Source organism: Sturnus vulgaris, chromosome 10 (genome assembly GCF_052056855.1).
Source record: "Sturnus vulgaris isolate bStuVul1 chromosome 10, bStuVul1.hap1, whole genome shotgun sequence".
In the NCBI taxonomy this organism is placed as follows: Eukaryota; Metazoa; Chordata; class Aves; order Passeriformes; family Sturnidae; genus Sturnus; species Sturnus vulgaris.
The window spans coordinates 23,007,348-23,020,228 of NC_142252.1; the positions used below are offsets into that span (position 1 = coordinate 23,007,348).

Genomic DNA, 12,881 nt, shown 5'->3' on the forward strand with positions numbered 1-12,881 from the left:
ATTACCATATTTCAAACATTTGTATATTTACCATATTTAAAATATACCATATTTCAGAACGATGCCACAAGCATCATCAGGTAATGATTCTTTAATACCATTTAATGCCACTTTTTGTTCCCTAACATTCTCTTTGCAACCTGGGAGGTGTGACAGGAGGAAAAGCATCTCTGAGCTTTCTCTGAGATACTGCTGTTGACTTCTTGATGGGGAAAAAAAATTCATATTGCACTGTTGACTTGTAGTATATTCAAAAAATTCATATTGCACTGTTGAGTTGCAGTGAATCCCAAGTTTTGCTGTCTTTTAAAAATTCCTTTATTATTGAAACAAAAGAACCTCAGCTCTTACAAGAGCCTGTGGATGAAGGAAGGGATCAGAGTCATGGTCAGACTCCCAAATCTGTGCTGGTTAAACTCTGTAGTGATACAAACACAAATGCAGAAAAAAAAGATAAATAAATTCTTGCCGTTTCAAACGAGAAGCCAATTTCTCATTTGAAGGAACGCAGAAAACCCCGTGGATCTTTAGTTACTAAATGTGCATTTTGTGTTTTATTCCCAGCTCCTGACCATCACCAGTCTGCAGCTGGAGCTGGGCCAGAACTACACCGTGCAATGGAGCTGAAATGGGAAACAAGCTCAGGCACACACCCTGCACTGGCTCCTATTTTTATAACTAGTTTTCCATTTTCAAAGGGCTTTTTTTGTCACCTTTTTCCCCTTACAGCCACACCAGGACAGTGAGTTCACAGCCAGGTATTTTGTGTACAAAGCAGTCCTGTTCCAGCAGTGGCACTTTAGGATAAGTTCATCTCTCAAAATACTCTGGGTTTTTTTCAGAGTAGAATTCCTGTCTGACTTCATATCTGATAAATTTTGTAAAAAAAGATGCACTGAAGTGGATTTCAAGCCATAATTTTGCCTATATTTAACTTCCATCTTAATTTTAATTACACCCATGCAAGCCATTATTATGGAGAAGAATTTAAGGCCGGATAAAGTAGAAGCAAATGTTTTCAGATGACTGCTTTAGCATGAAATAATGTTTCAAGCTGTTGGTCTATAAAATATTCAGATACTTGAAAAAATAATTTGAAGTTGGGAGGGTTGTATGACTTCAGCCAAATTTGTGTTTCTTATGTTTTAACCTGAAGTTGTAAAATTAAACCTGAAATTTTAAGGTTAATTAATGAATGTTGGTCTCTGTTTCTTTCACGGAAAGAAATGTTGTTGTTGTTGTGTGTCTACCATAATAATAATAATAATTCATGTTAAAGCCTCTTTTTTTTCCCAAGAGTGCAACATATGATCTAAAGAGGCTGGAAAAACATATTTACAATTAAATTTGTCAGCACCTCCTGCAGCAGTTTATTCCTATCAATCTCCAGTGACTGTTCCTCACATTCATTTAAAGAATTCTTCTTTGCTTTAAAATTTTGGGCTACAAAACTCAATAGCCAGCATCTCACAGGTGAGTTAATGCAATTATAGGGGTGAATTTTTTGAGATTTCACTGTGAAGTGATAATGAAGTTGGAAAGAAAATTATTTTTTAGGAGTAATTTTATACTTTATATTTTGACAAACAATGGCCAGCTGGTGAAGATGTGTCCCTGCACAGAGGGGTGAGGGGGTACAGAACCTTCAACCCATTCCCTCACTTTGTCCCACCCTTCTGCACCTCTCATCTGACATTGGGAACATCAGGGACAGCCAAAGGCTTCCAAAAACACATTTTTTTCCTTATTTATTTGGGGAACCTTGTTGTTGGCTTTTTTTCACCTTTTTAGAGAACCTTCCAAAAAAAAAAAAAAATCCTTATTTATTTGGGGAACCTCATTCCTGTCTGGTTTTTAGCATTGAGTCTCATGTTTTAGCCCCAGGGGTAGGTTTTACTGAGTTCCCAGGACAAAAATTTCTGAGGAACTCGCCCAGGCTGAGAAATCCCGGCTTCAAACTCACTTGGTCACCCCTGGGGTTGCTCCCTTGGGGTCTGTCCCACCCCACATTCCCTCAGCCACCCTGGATCCAGCCCCAACCTGTCCCATTTGCAGGAAATCCCTAGAAAACCTGAGCAGTGGGGAAATTTCCACCAGAATTAAACATCCTGTTTGTGCTGGAATTTTTTAACTCTCACTCTCCTCACGGTTTGACTTCCCAGCACTTGTAAAATAACAACACCCAGAGGTTTGACACAGTCCTGCTCTCCATCCCCCAGAAAATCCTCACTGAAGGCAAAAAGAGCCATAAAGTTCTGCATTCCCCATCTTTTTTCTGAGCTTAACTTCCTGGAATTTTGGAATTCCTGTGCTTCGACAGCAGCTGAAGAGAAATGTCCACTTGTGGCAGGAAGGGAAACCACCACTAATCGGTGTGGGGAGGAAACGATGGAAAATCAGCTCTCATTCCATCAGAGTGATTCCAAAAAGTTCCCAAATACTCCCTGCCCTGAAAAGGCTCCTCCTGGATCCAAATTTGGGGTGTGGCAGGGTGGGGTGGGGTGGGGTAGCTGTGGAGAACAGGAGCAGATGTTGCTGCACTAAAGAGACACGGCTGGCCCTGGAATTGCAATTCCACTCCTGGAAAAGATAAAACCGTGTCACACTTGGCTGTGCTTCCTCTAATGAAGCTGCCACACATGCACAGATAATTGGATTTTTCCTTGGAGCTGGAAGGAGCAGCTGGATGGCAACATCTGGCAGCACAGCTGGAGCGTGGTGGGCTGGGAAAAGAGAGGCTTTGGCACCTTTGGGGATTTTTGCTTTTCCTTCCCTTCTTTCCTTCCCTTTTTTTCTTTCCCTTTCTTTTCCCCTTCCCACAAAAAAATCACTTTTGTGAAGCTGAGGAACTTTTGGAATTTTTTTTCAGCTAAACCAAGAAATCTTTGATAAATGATGCAGACTTGGAAGATCCTCTACATTTCCTGGAAATTTCCAAGGATTCAGTCAAGCTTGGTGCTGTTTTCAATCACCACTACAAATCTATTGCAATATGAATTTTTGAATTATGATTATTTGCAAGTAAAATATAAAAAATTAATCCACTGCAATGAACTTCAAATTAGCCCATGTAAAAGTTTAAGTGTTTAAATACACATTTGGTGTGTGCTGTATTTACATATATAATTCATAACGGCATGGTTAAGTGTACACACTTAAACACACATTATGTATATTACTTACATTATTAATATTTTAAATTGTTATGTAAAATAAGGGCTTTTTTCCTTTATTATACGGTTGCTCTCAGATTCAGAGCCATTTCAGATGAATGTTTAATGCATATGAGGCATTGTGCACATTATAATAATTATGGAATGAGAGATTCAGAAATGCTCCCTGACCAGTGGGGCCCTTTCAATAATCTCAGGAGACCTTTTTGGGTGGGTGTAGAGCCCCATTTCCTCCCCCTGATACAAAACCCACACTCAGGGTCAGCCCAGAAAGCAGCTGATACTGAAATATTTCAGCTCTTTTTAAAAATGGATACAATTTGCATTGAGTACCCAGTGCACAAAAGGCAAATAAAAGTGACATTTAAACAGAATGTCCAAAAAGTACCTGTTAAAAATGTTATTTTACATTAAGTGAGTCTTGAAAGTACCACAGGGATGGAGGAGAGTGAAGAATCTGATCAAGAGGATCCCCCCAGATTTGTGGTTTTCTTTGCCTGCATGGGAACAACTGGAACAATCTTCTGTGTAGAAGAGAAAATATTCAGAAATCCAAACCAGCTCCTCAGGACACAGCCACAGCAGCTGGAATTAAATCAGGTGTGCTCAGCAGATGAGGGAAGAGCTTCCCAATGGATATCCTGCATCCATGGGCTAAAATATCCTCAGAGTGGTTTTTGTAGAATCATGGAATGGTTTGGGTTGGGACCTAAAGCTCATTCTGTTCCACCTTCCACAGTCCCAGGGTGCTCCAAGCCCTGGCCAGCCTTGGGATCTCGGTTTTGATAATTGGATAAAAATCTAGGATTGAGGATTTTGCATTTGGGTGGAATCCAAAAGAGCTGCTGCCTAAGAATGACAGAACTTGGCAGCTTTGTGTTATTTTCTCCTGAATTAGAATGTTCTGGAGAGTAACAAACTGGGATGTGTTTGAATAAAGTTACCGAAGGGAAACCTGCAAAGAATTGGGCTCTGCTTCAAGTCTAACTTCTTGTTATTGCTTTCACTAATAGATTTAATCCTATTGATTATTAACAGATTAATGAGAAATTAAAAGCAGTTTTTATCAGTGTTTACAATGTCAGATAAATATTTAATGAATGTTCTCTGTAGTGACAACTTCTCTTTCCATTTTTCCTGCCACCTCTGGCTCTGCTCAGTGCTCTGAGCTGGGACCAGGCTGGAGAAAATGCTTTTCCAGGCTCTGCTATTCCATCTCTACATTAGAACAGGAAATATTTCCATGCCACCTCTGCAATCCTAAATGGATCTCATCGGTTCTGCCCTTTATAACCAGAAACATTTTGGAGTGAAAATAGAGATATCCCATCCTTTGGAGTGCCTAATCTCTTCCCACACATCTTTCCAAGCAAGAAAAACAAAGTTTGCCTGACTTTGAGAACTTCCCCTCAGCACAAAAGCATTTTCCAAGGGTTTTAATTGAAGCCAAGCACCTATTTGGGTTACAATGTCCTATATTTAACTTGAATGGAATAATTTCTTTTCTTGTATTTAACCTTTGATCAGCTGCCTACCTTTGAACTCTGGATATCGATCCCCTCCTTGTTCTCCTTGTCCCACTTCTCCTGCAGCTCTTGCATAACCTCAGAAATCAAAATAAGATTCTCTCTTTGCTGAAATAACTTTTTTTTTTTTTTTCACAGGGATGGCTTCACTTTGTTCTTTTGTTTTTTAATGTAAGCACCACGGAGATGTGGAATACAATAATGAAGATGTTTGTATAGTTTTAAATCAAATTCAACACTGGGGGAATGTGTTGTTGCATAAACAATCAAAATTAAAGAAAAACTCAAAACTCAGCATAAATTTAAAAAATTATGTTAAAAATCCTGTCATGGTCTGAATTTTACTCTTTTTTAGTATGACTTAGAATGTTCTAAATTATGTAATTACCTCATTTCAAGTGCTTGCATTAAATGATTTGGTGCTTCAGAGTGCTGCAGGTAAAAACCTTCCTTATTGGTACTTGTTTCTAAATGAATTCCAGAGAGAGAAGTGAATTTCTGCACTCAGAGTGCACAGATAAACAAACTCTCATCAACCCCCTCATCCCCAAATCATTTCACTTTATAAAGTGATTTATAAATCCTGTGCCACTTGCAGGCTTGGGGCACATCCAAAGGTGGTTTTTCCCTTTTTTTTTTTTTCCTTTTTCTTTGGAAATATCCTTTCATCCCACATCCCACCTCACTTCTTTCACTCACATATCCCAGATGGAAGGGAAATATTTTCTCACCTAGGGACACACAGAGAAATTAAACTGGTTTTAGTAAGACCAGCAAAAAGCAAATCCTACACAGAGCAGTAGCAGCAGCTCTGCATTTCCTCGGACCTGGATTTTCCCAGATTTTATTCCAGGCAGGTCAGCACTGAAATCTCTGGAATTACCTGGATAAACCCACCACAAGAGAATTTCCATTTCTTTTCCAGCAGGAGATTTTCCTGGCTGTTTCTCAGAGTTTGCTGCTCCTCCTCTCTACCCCAAAAATTCCTTCAGCCCAACATTCCCATTCCTGGGCATCACCTCAGCTCTTCTTGTGCTGACCTTCCACAAACTGAAATTTTGGTTATTTCTTCACCTTTTTTATGCTTTCCTGCCATTCTAGAAGTGAGTGATGCCACTGGCAGTGTCCCATGCACCAGAGCCTCCCTGAGTCCCTTCCAAATTCAGATATTCCATGATTTAAATACTCAGTGCCTAGAAAACAGAACCACTCATTAATATCTTATGAAAATAATTTTGGGTCAGGCTTTTTGCCTCTTATAATGCATTTTAATGCACTCCTTATTGAGTCTTCCATTAGAGCTCTGCAGAGGTAATTCAGATTTTCCTTTTATTCAGTATTCTCTTGCAAAGGAATAACAAAAGCTGGAATTCTCCACATCCTGTGAGATAATTCCTGTGAGATTTTTGTTTTTATTGCTTCTAGATGTCAGACAGGGAACTCACTTCCCATCATGCCATAAAGCAGATTTATGAGAATATAAATGCATACATGGGTCAAAATGAAGTAATTTTTTTTTTTGTCCTTAAATAAAGAGAGAGCAAAACTAAAAGAAGCTTTTAAAATAATGACAAGGCAGTGAAAATGTCCAATTTCAAATTATGCATTTCCAACATTCAAAGTTCTATACTGGGGAATGAATCAGAACTTTTTGTTGTTGTTCTGGTGTAGAAAGAGCACGAGACAGGAAATAATTTCAGCTGCTGGAAATGTGGTTTTCACCCTCATCTATAGCATCAGCCTATAGAGGATGTGTTTGTTATGATAAATATTTACATGTGCAAACATAAATTTCCAAATCCTGTAGAACTGATTTGTGTCAAAAGAAAATATTTGGGGAAGATTTTTTGACAAAAAAATCCCACTTTTCATTTTTCTTTCCTTTTTCTCTCATTTTTTTCTTTGTCAATGAAAAAAATATATCATGCATATAAAATATATTTTAATATTAATTCCTGCATCTTTGAAGGGTATAATCTTCATACTATGGAGACTCTGTAAAAAGTCACCATGTTCATAGATTTTTTTAAATTTATATTTTATATTATTGTTTTTATTTATATTTATTTATATTTATGTTTCATCTACATCCCCTCTATTCACATGTGTTTACCTGTGTAGGATGGATATAAGCAGTCTGCTTCCTCAAATTTTTTTGAGATAACTTTAAATAATAATGGAAATCCCTAAATAAAATAGTATATAAGACATCTAAAAATAAAATAAATAAAGTTAAGTAAGATAAAATGAAATTCAATAAAATGAAAGAGAAAAAAAGAAAAGAAAAGAAAAGAAAAGAAAAGAAAAGAAAAGAAAAGAAAAGAAAAGAAAAGAAAAGAAAAGAAAAGAAAAGAAAAGAAAAGAAAAGGAAGTAACACAGGGGCAGTAGCAAGGTTAAAAACACTTAATTCTGAATATCTGGGTAATTACCTTCAAGAATGAGAATAAGATAAGTTCTTATTTTCCTGCAACTTGATTTTTTAAACACATTTCTGACTTTTTTAAACATTAAAAAAAAAACCTGAAAGCCCTCAGGTTTTGTTTTTTTCAGTATCCTGGAAAAGTAAAAGTAGCAGCTGTGGACTTATTACAAACTGAGTATGAGAGCACCTTAAAAATGTTATTACAAACTGAATATCAGAGCACCTTACAGATGTTCTTACAACAAACTGAGTATGAGAGCACCTTAAAAATTTTCTTATTACAAACTGAATATGAGAGCACCTTACAGATGTTTTTATTACAAACTGAGTGTGAGAGCATCCTCAGGTGCTCACCACAGGCTGCACTGAGAATCTGCTGCAATTGCAAACGTGATTGTGCTGCAGCAAATCCACAGAATTTGCCAACCAAGCTGCAGCAGGAAATGTTTTACAAGGAGAGGAAAAGCCAGGTGAGCCCCTCTCCTGCAAGGCTCACATTCCTGCTCTGATTTACTTTGTAGGTACCTGATAAATATTTAATTTGAGCAGGGCCCCTGGAACACAACGAGGTGGCTTTTTTTAATTGTAGGGACAATTAAAGGTTTCTTTCCAAGCTACTGGAAGAGCAGGGACAGGGAAATGTGGAATTCCAGACTTGGTAATGTTGGAAAAGACTTTTAAAATCATCAGGTCCAACCACGACCGGGCACCACCACCACGCTCGCACTGAGTCCTTGAGTGCCACATCCAGAGATTTTCTGAACAATTCCAGGGATGGGGACTCCACCACTGCTCTGAGCAGCCCCTTCCAATTCCTTACAACCCTTTCCAGAAAGGAATTTTCCCAAAATCCCAATCTAAACTTCCTCTGGCCCAGCCTGAGGCTGTTCCCTCTCCTCCTGTCCCTGGGATAAGATCCCAAATCCCCCTCGGCTGTCAGGGAGTTGTGCAGAGCCACGAGGTCCCCCCTGATCCCCCTTTTCCCCAGGCTGAGCCCTTTCCCAGTTCCCCAGGAATTCTCCAGCCCTTTCCCAGCTCCCCAGGAATTCTCCAGCCCCTTTCCCAACCCCATTCCCTTCCCTGAACACGCTCCAGCAAGAGAAAAGGTGAGACAGCCCAGGTAGAGCCTCCCAAAATCCCAAACTCAACATCCCTGAATCCCAAGGGCCCCCTGCAGCCCTAAATCCCTGCAGCTCCTCAGCAGGAGGGATGGGAGGATGCAGGGGAGCAGCACCAAGAGCTGCAAATGAGGGGAATAAAAGTTTGCTTGTAGTATGTGAAAAGCATAAAAACTGGGAAAACTTCTCCTGTCTTTTTTTTTTCTTCTTTTTTAAATGCTACGTCACAGATTTTAACAACAAGGAGGGGGGAAAGAACATTGTTGTTGAAACCAAAGAATTTCAACTTCCCTGCCTTCTTTATAGTTGTCAACTTCAGAAATTTCCAAAGCCTAACAACATCACTTCAAAAGCACTTGGTCTAAACGAACACCAGATAATGAAAGAACATCTTTTAAGAATATTTCCAGAGACATAAAAACCCCCAGCAAGCTTCCAGGAGTGACACTTTGACAAATAAAAAAAAAAAAAAAAGAAAAAAAAAAAAAGGCAAAAATTTGGGCACAGAACTAGAGCTGCTGGAGAGAGTGACACTTTCCCTCCTGCTAATTGACAACTTGGGGAAACAAAGCCACAAAAAAGAGACACGCTGTGCTGTTCCTCTGCTGCCTGGAGCCTGGCAGGAGCTGGGATCTGCCTGCACAAAGAGCTGAGAGAGGCAGCCAAGGTGTGTTTGAAGGCCCATGAAGAGCAGCCAGGGAGGCTGAAAAGACAGAATTTTTCAGTATTTTTAGTGCTCTGTGGCTGCTTGTTTAACAGATTAGCAGGGTTGAGTCGATTACAGCCCAGTGGGGAATTACTTCAAGGTGGGAAGTTGGGAGGGTGAAATGTTGGAGGCATCACTGAGCCACTCTGGACTCAGGACAGTGAACCACATCCAGGAGTTCTGCTCAGAAAAATCCCAAATAAAAGTGCTCAAGGCCAGGCTGGATGGAGCTCTGAGCAGCCTGGGCTATGGGAAGGGTCCCTGTCCATGGGAGGAACCAGAGCAGCTTCAAGGTCCCTTTCCAGCCCAAACCATCCCATGGTTCTGTGACTCTGCTGACTCACTGGTTTTAAATAAATCCTAATTTGTTTTTAGCAATAAATGCTAAATTTTCTCCTAAAAATGGGCATTTTCTTTCCTCTCAGTGTTCTGAGATCAGTAAATATTTGATATGCTTGCTATAGAGCTCTCTATGTATTACATAGATTTATAGATATAAATCCCACTATTATAGCTGCCAATAGGTTTTGTCCTGTGCAAAAAAATCTGAGAAACAGTGAGCATTTTATGAACCCTTTTAAAATTCATTCTCTATGCAATCATGAACCAGCCTTATGTTTTATACTGGAAATTTCAGGGAAATGATTACAAATCACATGAAAAGAAATTTAGGATTTAACAGTTTCTTATCAGATATTTTTATTATAATCAGAGATCCTATAGCATCGGGGTTAGATACTTGGCTGCTTTTTTCTCCTTTAACTTAGTAATAATCCTGAGCCCCAAGAGGGCTCTTAAAATTCTACCTTTACATGCAAGAGCACTGCTCCAATGGCTTTCCCCCCCCGCCCCCCACATTTTTATTTCTCTCTCACACAAAAACCAATCCTCCATGAAGTTACCACCAGTGAGGCCAATAATAAAAACCAAAATGCACTGATGGAGATTTTAGTGCCGAGTTTCGTGCTACAACCCACCTTCATGGCTTGGTTAGAAGGGCAATAAATTCTGGTTTTTTGAAGGGGAAGCTACACTTCCTTTCTATCTCTGAATCTCCAAAAGCTGGGCTGAGGAGTTTGGATGATTTTGCCATGACAATGATGAGAAATTTTAAGGAAAAAGGCCAGCAGATGTTATACTTTGCATTAAAAAATAACGTACAGAGCATTCAGGTTTGTTATTTGGAATAGTGATCATGCAATGTAGCAAACTATTAAAAATAATGACAACTGCACACCAAATTCTGGGCATTTCCTCTGCAGGCTCAGTGCTGTATTTTATTTCACTTTGCAGAGAATTGTGTTTGGTCTCCTGCAGAAAGATTAGCATCAAATATTAATAGTTTTTCCCTATGCAGAGTCAGAAGATGGGAAGTGTTTGACTGTTTTCCATCATTCTAATAAACTGTTCTGAAAAGAAAGACTGATGGAGTGTCTGAGGTGCTGAAAACATTGCTGTGACAGTTAAAAAACGAGTCCCAATTCTGAACATCACAGCAGAGAGCAAGCCCCGAGGACTGATGGAGAAATGCTGGGGCTCTCCAGGTACAAATGCACCTTGTCAATCTTTGTACTCTCCTCAATACCACAACACTCCAGACATTTTTTTACCCTTTCACCCATTTCAGAAGGTCTGCGGGAGGCAATTAACAGGAATGAAAGCTACCTTGAGGTTTGAGCACATTGTTTTGAAACGCCACCCACAGAAGTTCACGGGTGATCTCGAATAAATGAGGTGAATAAAATCCTGTCGTCAAAAAAATGGGCACAGCCTATCATTCACCAGAAACCTGTTTGCCTTCCCTGCAAATTCATGATTTTGCTCTTTTGGCAGGAATTATTGACTTTGAGAAGGTGAACACATCAGGTCCAGACTCATTTCTCATGCATAATATGGGCAGGAAGGAATTCAGCCTCCAGATCCACCTGGAACTCTGGGGATAACTCTGTGTCACCTCTAGATCTCATCACCTCTTTCCTTTTTTGGATGCATCTAAAGGCATCCATAACAAAGTTCAAACAGCTCAAATTCCTCAGAAATGTGCATTTCCTTCCTGAAAGGCTTTTAAACAAGAGCTGACTGCAGGGGGAAAAAGAAAAAAAAAAAAAGAAAAACCAACGGCTCTGTTAAAAACGAAGCCGTTCCTTCCATAACATGTTAGATCAAATTAATGATTTAGTGAGTACAAGTATTGCTGCTATCAGACTTCCACAGCACTTCCAAAAGAGAAGTAGATGGCTGGAAAAATCCTGTGGAGAATTATTGCTCACACAGACGTGGCAGAACAGAGTTACAGCTCTCGCCAGCGACGAGAGCAATAAAGTCTGACGAAGATAATGCAACAAACATAATGGTTTGCTTTGCATCTTAAATAGATAATGAAGCAACCAGAGGCAATAGATCCAGCAGTTACTGTGCTCAGAGCTCCATAAATAACAGCTCAGAGCAGGAGGATTTACTGTGCTAATAAACTTAACAGACGACCGAATTCCGGCGCTTTTACTCACCCCACTGGTGATGTGAAGTTGGGGGGGGTCACTCCCAGGAGAAAGGCAGCGCCAAGGTTTGGAACAGTGCAGCCAAATGTGAGTTAAAATTGTGTTTTGTGGATGGGGAGAGGTCATCCTTAGAGACTGTGAATCAAATGTTCCCAGAGCAGGTCCCTTGGGAGCCTTCCTTCCCCCTCCACAGCTCCAACCCACAGGAGAAGGCTCCAGACACTTCTCCCAGTCCTGATCCACATCAGCCTCAAAGATTCAGTGATTCCACTCCGTGTTTCTGTTGGAGTAACCCATTCTGGGGTTCCCCTCACCTCCTTTTAGCTGCTCACACAGCTTCAAGCAGAACAAAGCTCCCCAGCTTCTCCAGCTGCAAGAAATCAGCCAGAATCAGAGCACTCAGAGCATTGGAGCAAAAATAATTTCTCCCAATTTAGGAAAGTGTCTCAGGAGGAGAAGGGAAGCAGAAGGGTTGCCCAGAAGTTGGAGATTCATTATTCCAAGTGTCCCAGGCCAGGCTGGACGGGGCTTGGTGTGACCTGAGCTCGTGGAAGGCGTCCCTGCCCACGGGACTGGAGGATCCTTGAGATCCCTTCCAACCCAAACCATCTCGGGATTCAGTTCTGGAGAGGGACGAGCTCTCACAACAACGAGGTGGAGATAAACAATCACCCACCAGCAGCTGAGGCACAGGCTGAAATTAAACAATCTCCTACCTAAATGTTCCCTTTCTATTCCCACCAAGAAAATCCTCTTGACATAATTTAATTACACCTAAGAGGACATTACACCTCAGCAGAGGCAGGGAATTCTGAGAGCGCTGTGTCAGAGCTGAAGACATTATCTGAGCCACTTTTGATGGGATTAATGTTGTTTAAGGGAGCTGAGGAGAATTTTGCTGCATGAGATAGAGCAGCAACAGAACAACAGGTCCAGAGGGTGAACACGACTCTTCCAGGCAGCGGCGGGTAATTATGAAATGTAATTATCCTTGGAGTTTCTCAGGGAAAAGAGCAAGGCTTGATAAACATTTTAGCACATTCTTGCTGTTAGGAGGGAAAGAAAGGGGAAGAAAAGGACATCTCAAGGAAATTAAAAACCTAAGGCAGCAGGTTTGAAATACTGAACGCTGCGGTTTGACAGGTCATTTAAATACGTGAAAATGTTATTTAATTCAGGTAACCTAAAACTGTACAAATAAAAGTAAATAAGAGGGAAGAGGATTATCTTACAGATGTGTGGGTGTGCAGGTAGGATGGGAATTTTAAAATCTAGATCTAAACCCAACACAGAGCCCCCCCTCCCCTTGCTGGTGGCTTCTCCCCATCCCTCAGATCCATCCCATTCCAGCAGCTCCAGTATGGAGTGGATCCAACCTGGGTGCAATTTTCTAAACTTTTTATAATATTCTGAGCAAAAATATACAAAGAACTCCAC

At 40.3% G+C, this 12,881-nt stretch overlaps 1 protein-coding gene across 1 annotated transcript in view; it reads left to right on the top strand.

Annotated features, from left to right (window-relative positions):
• The window catches only part of SI (sucrase-isomaltase), a 43,032-nt gene extending 41,836 nt beyond the window's left edge, over positions 1-1,196 (top strand). The window contains exon 47 of the mRNA XM_014884555.2: positions 565-1,196. Coding sequence (XP_014740041.2) covers positions 565-627 — 63 coding nt within the window. The 3' untranslated portion in view covers positions 628-1,196. The remainder of the gene's footprint in view (positions 1-564) is intronic.
• Positions 1,197-12,881: the final 11,685 nt, after the last annotated feature.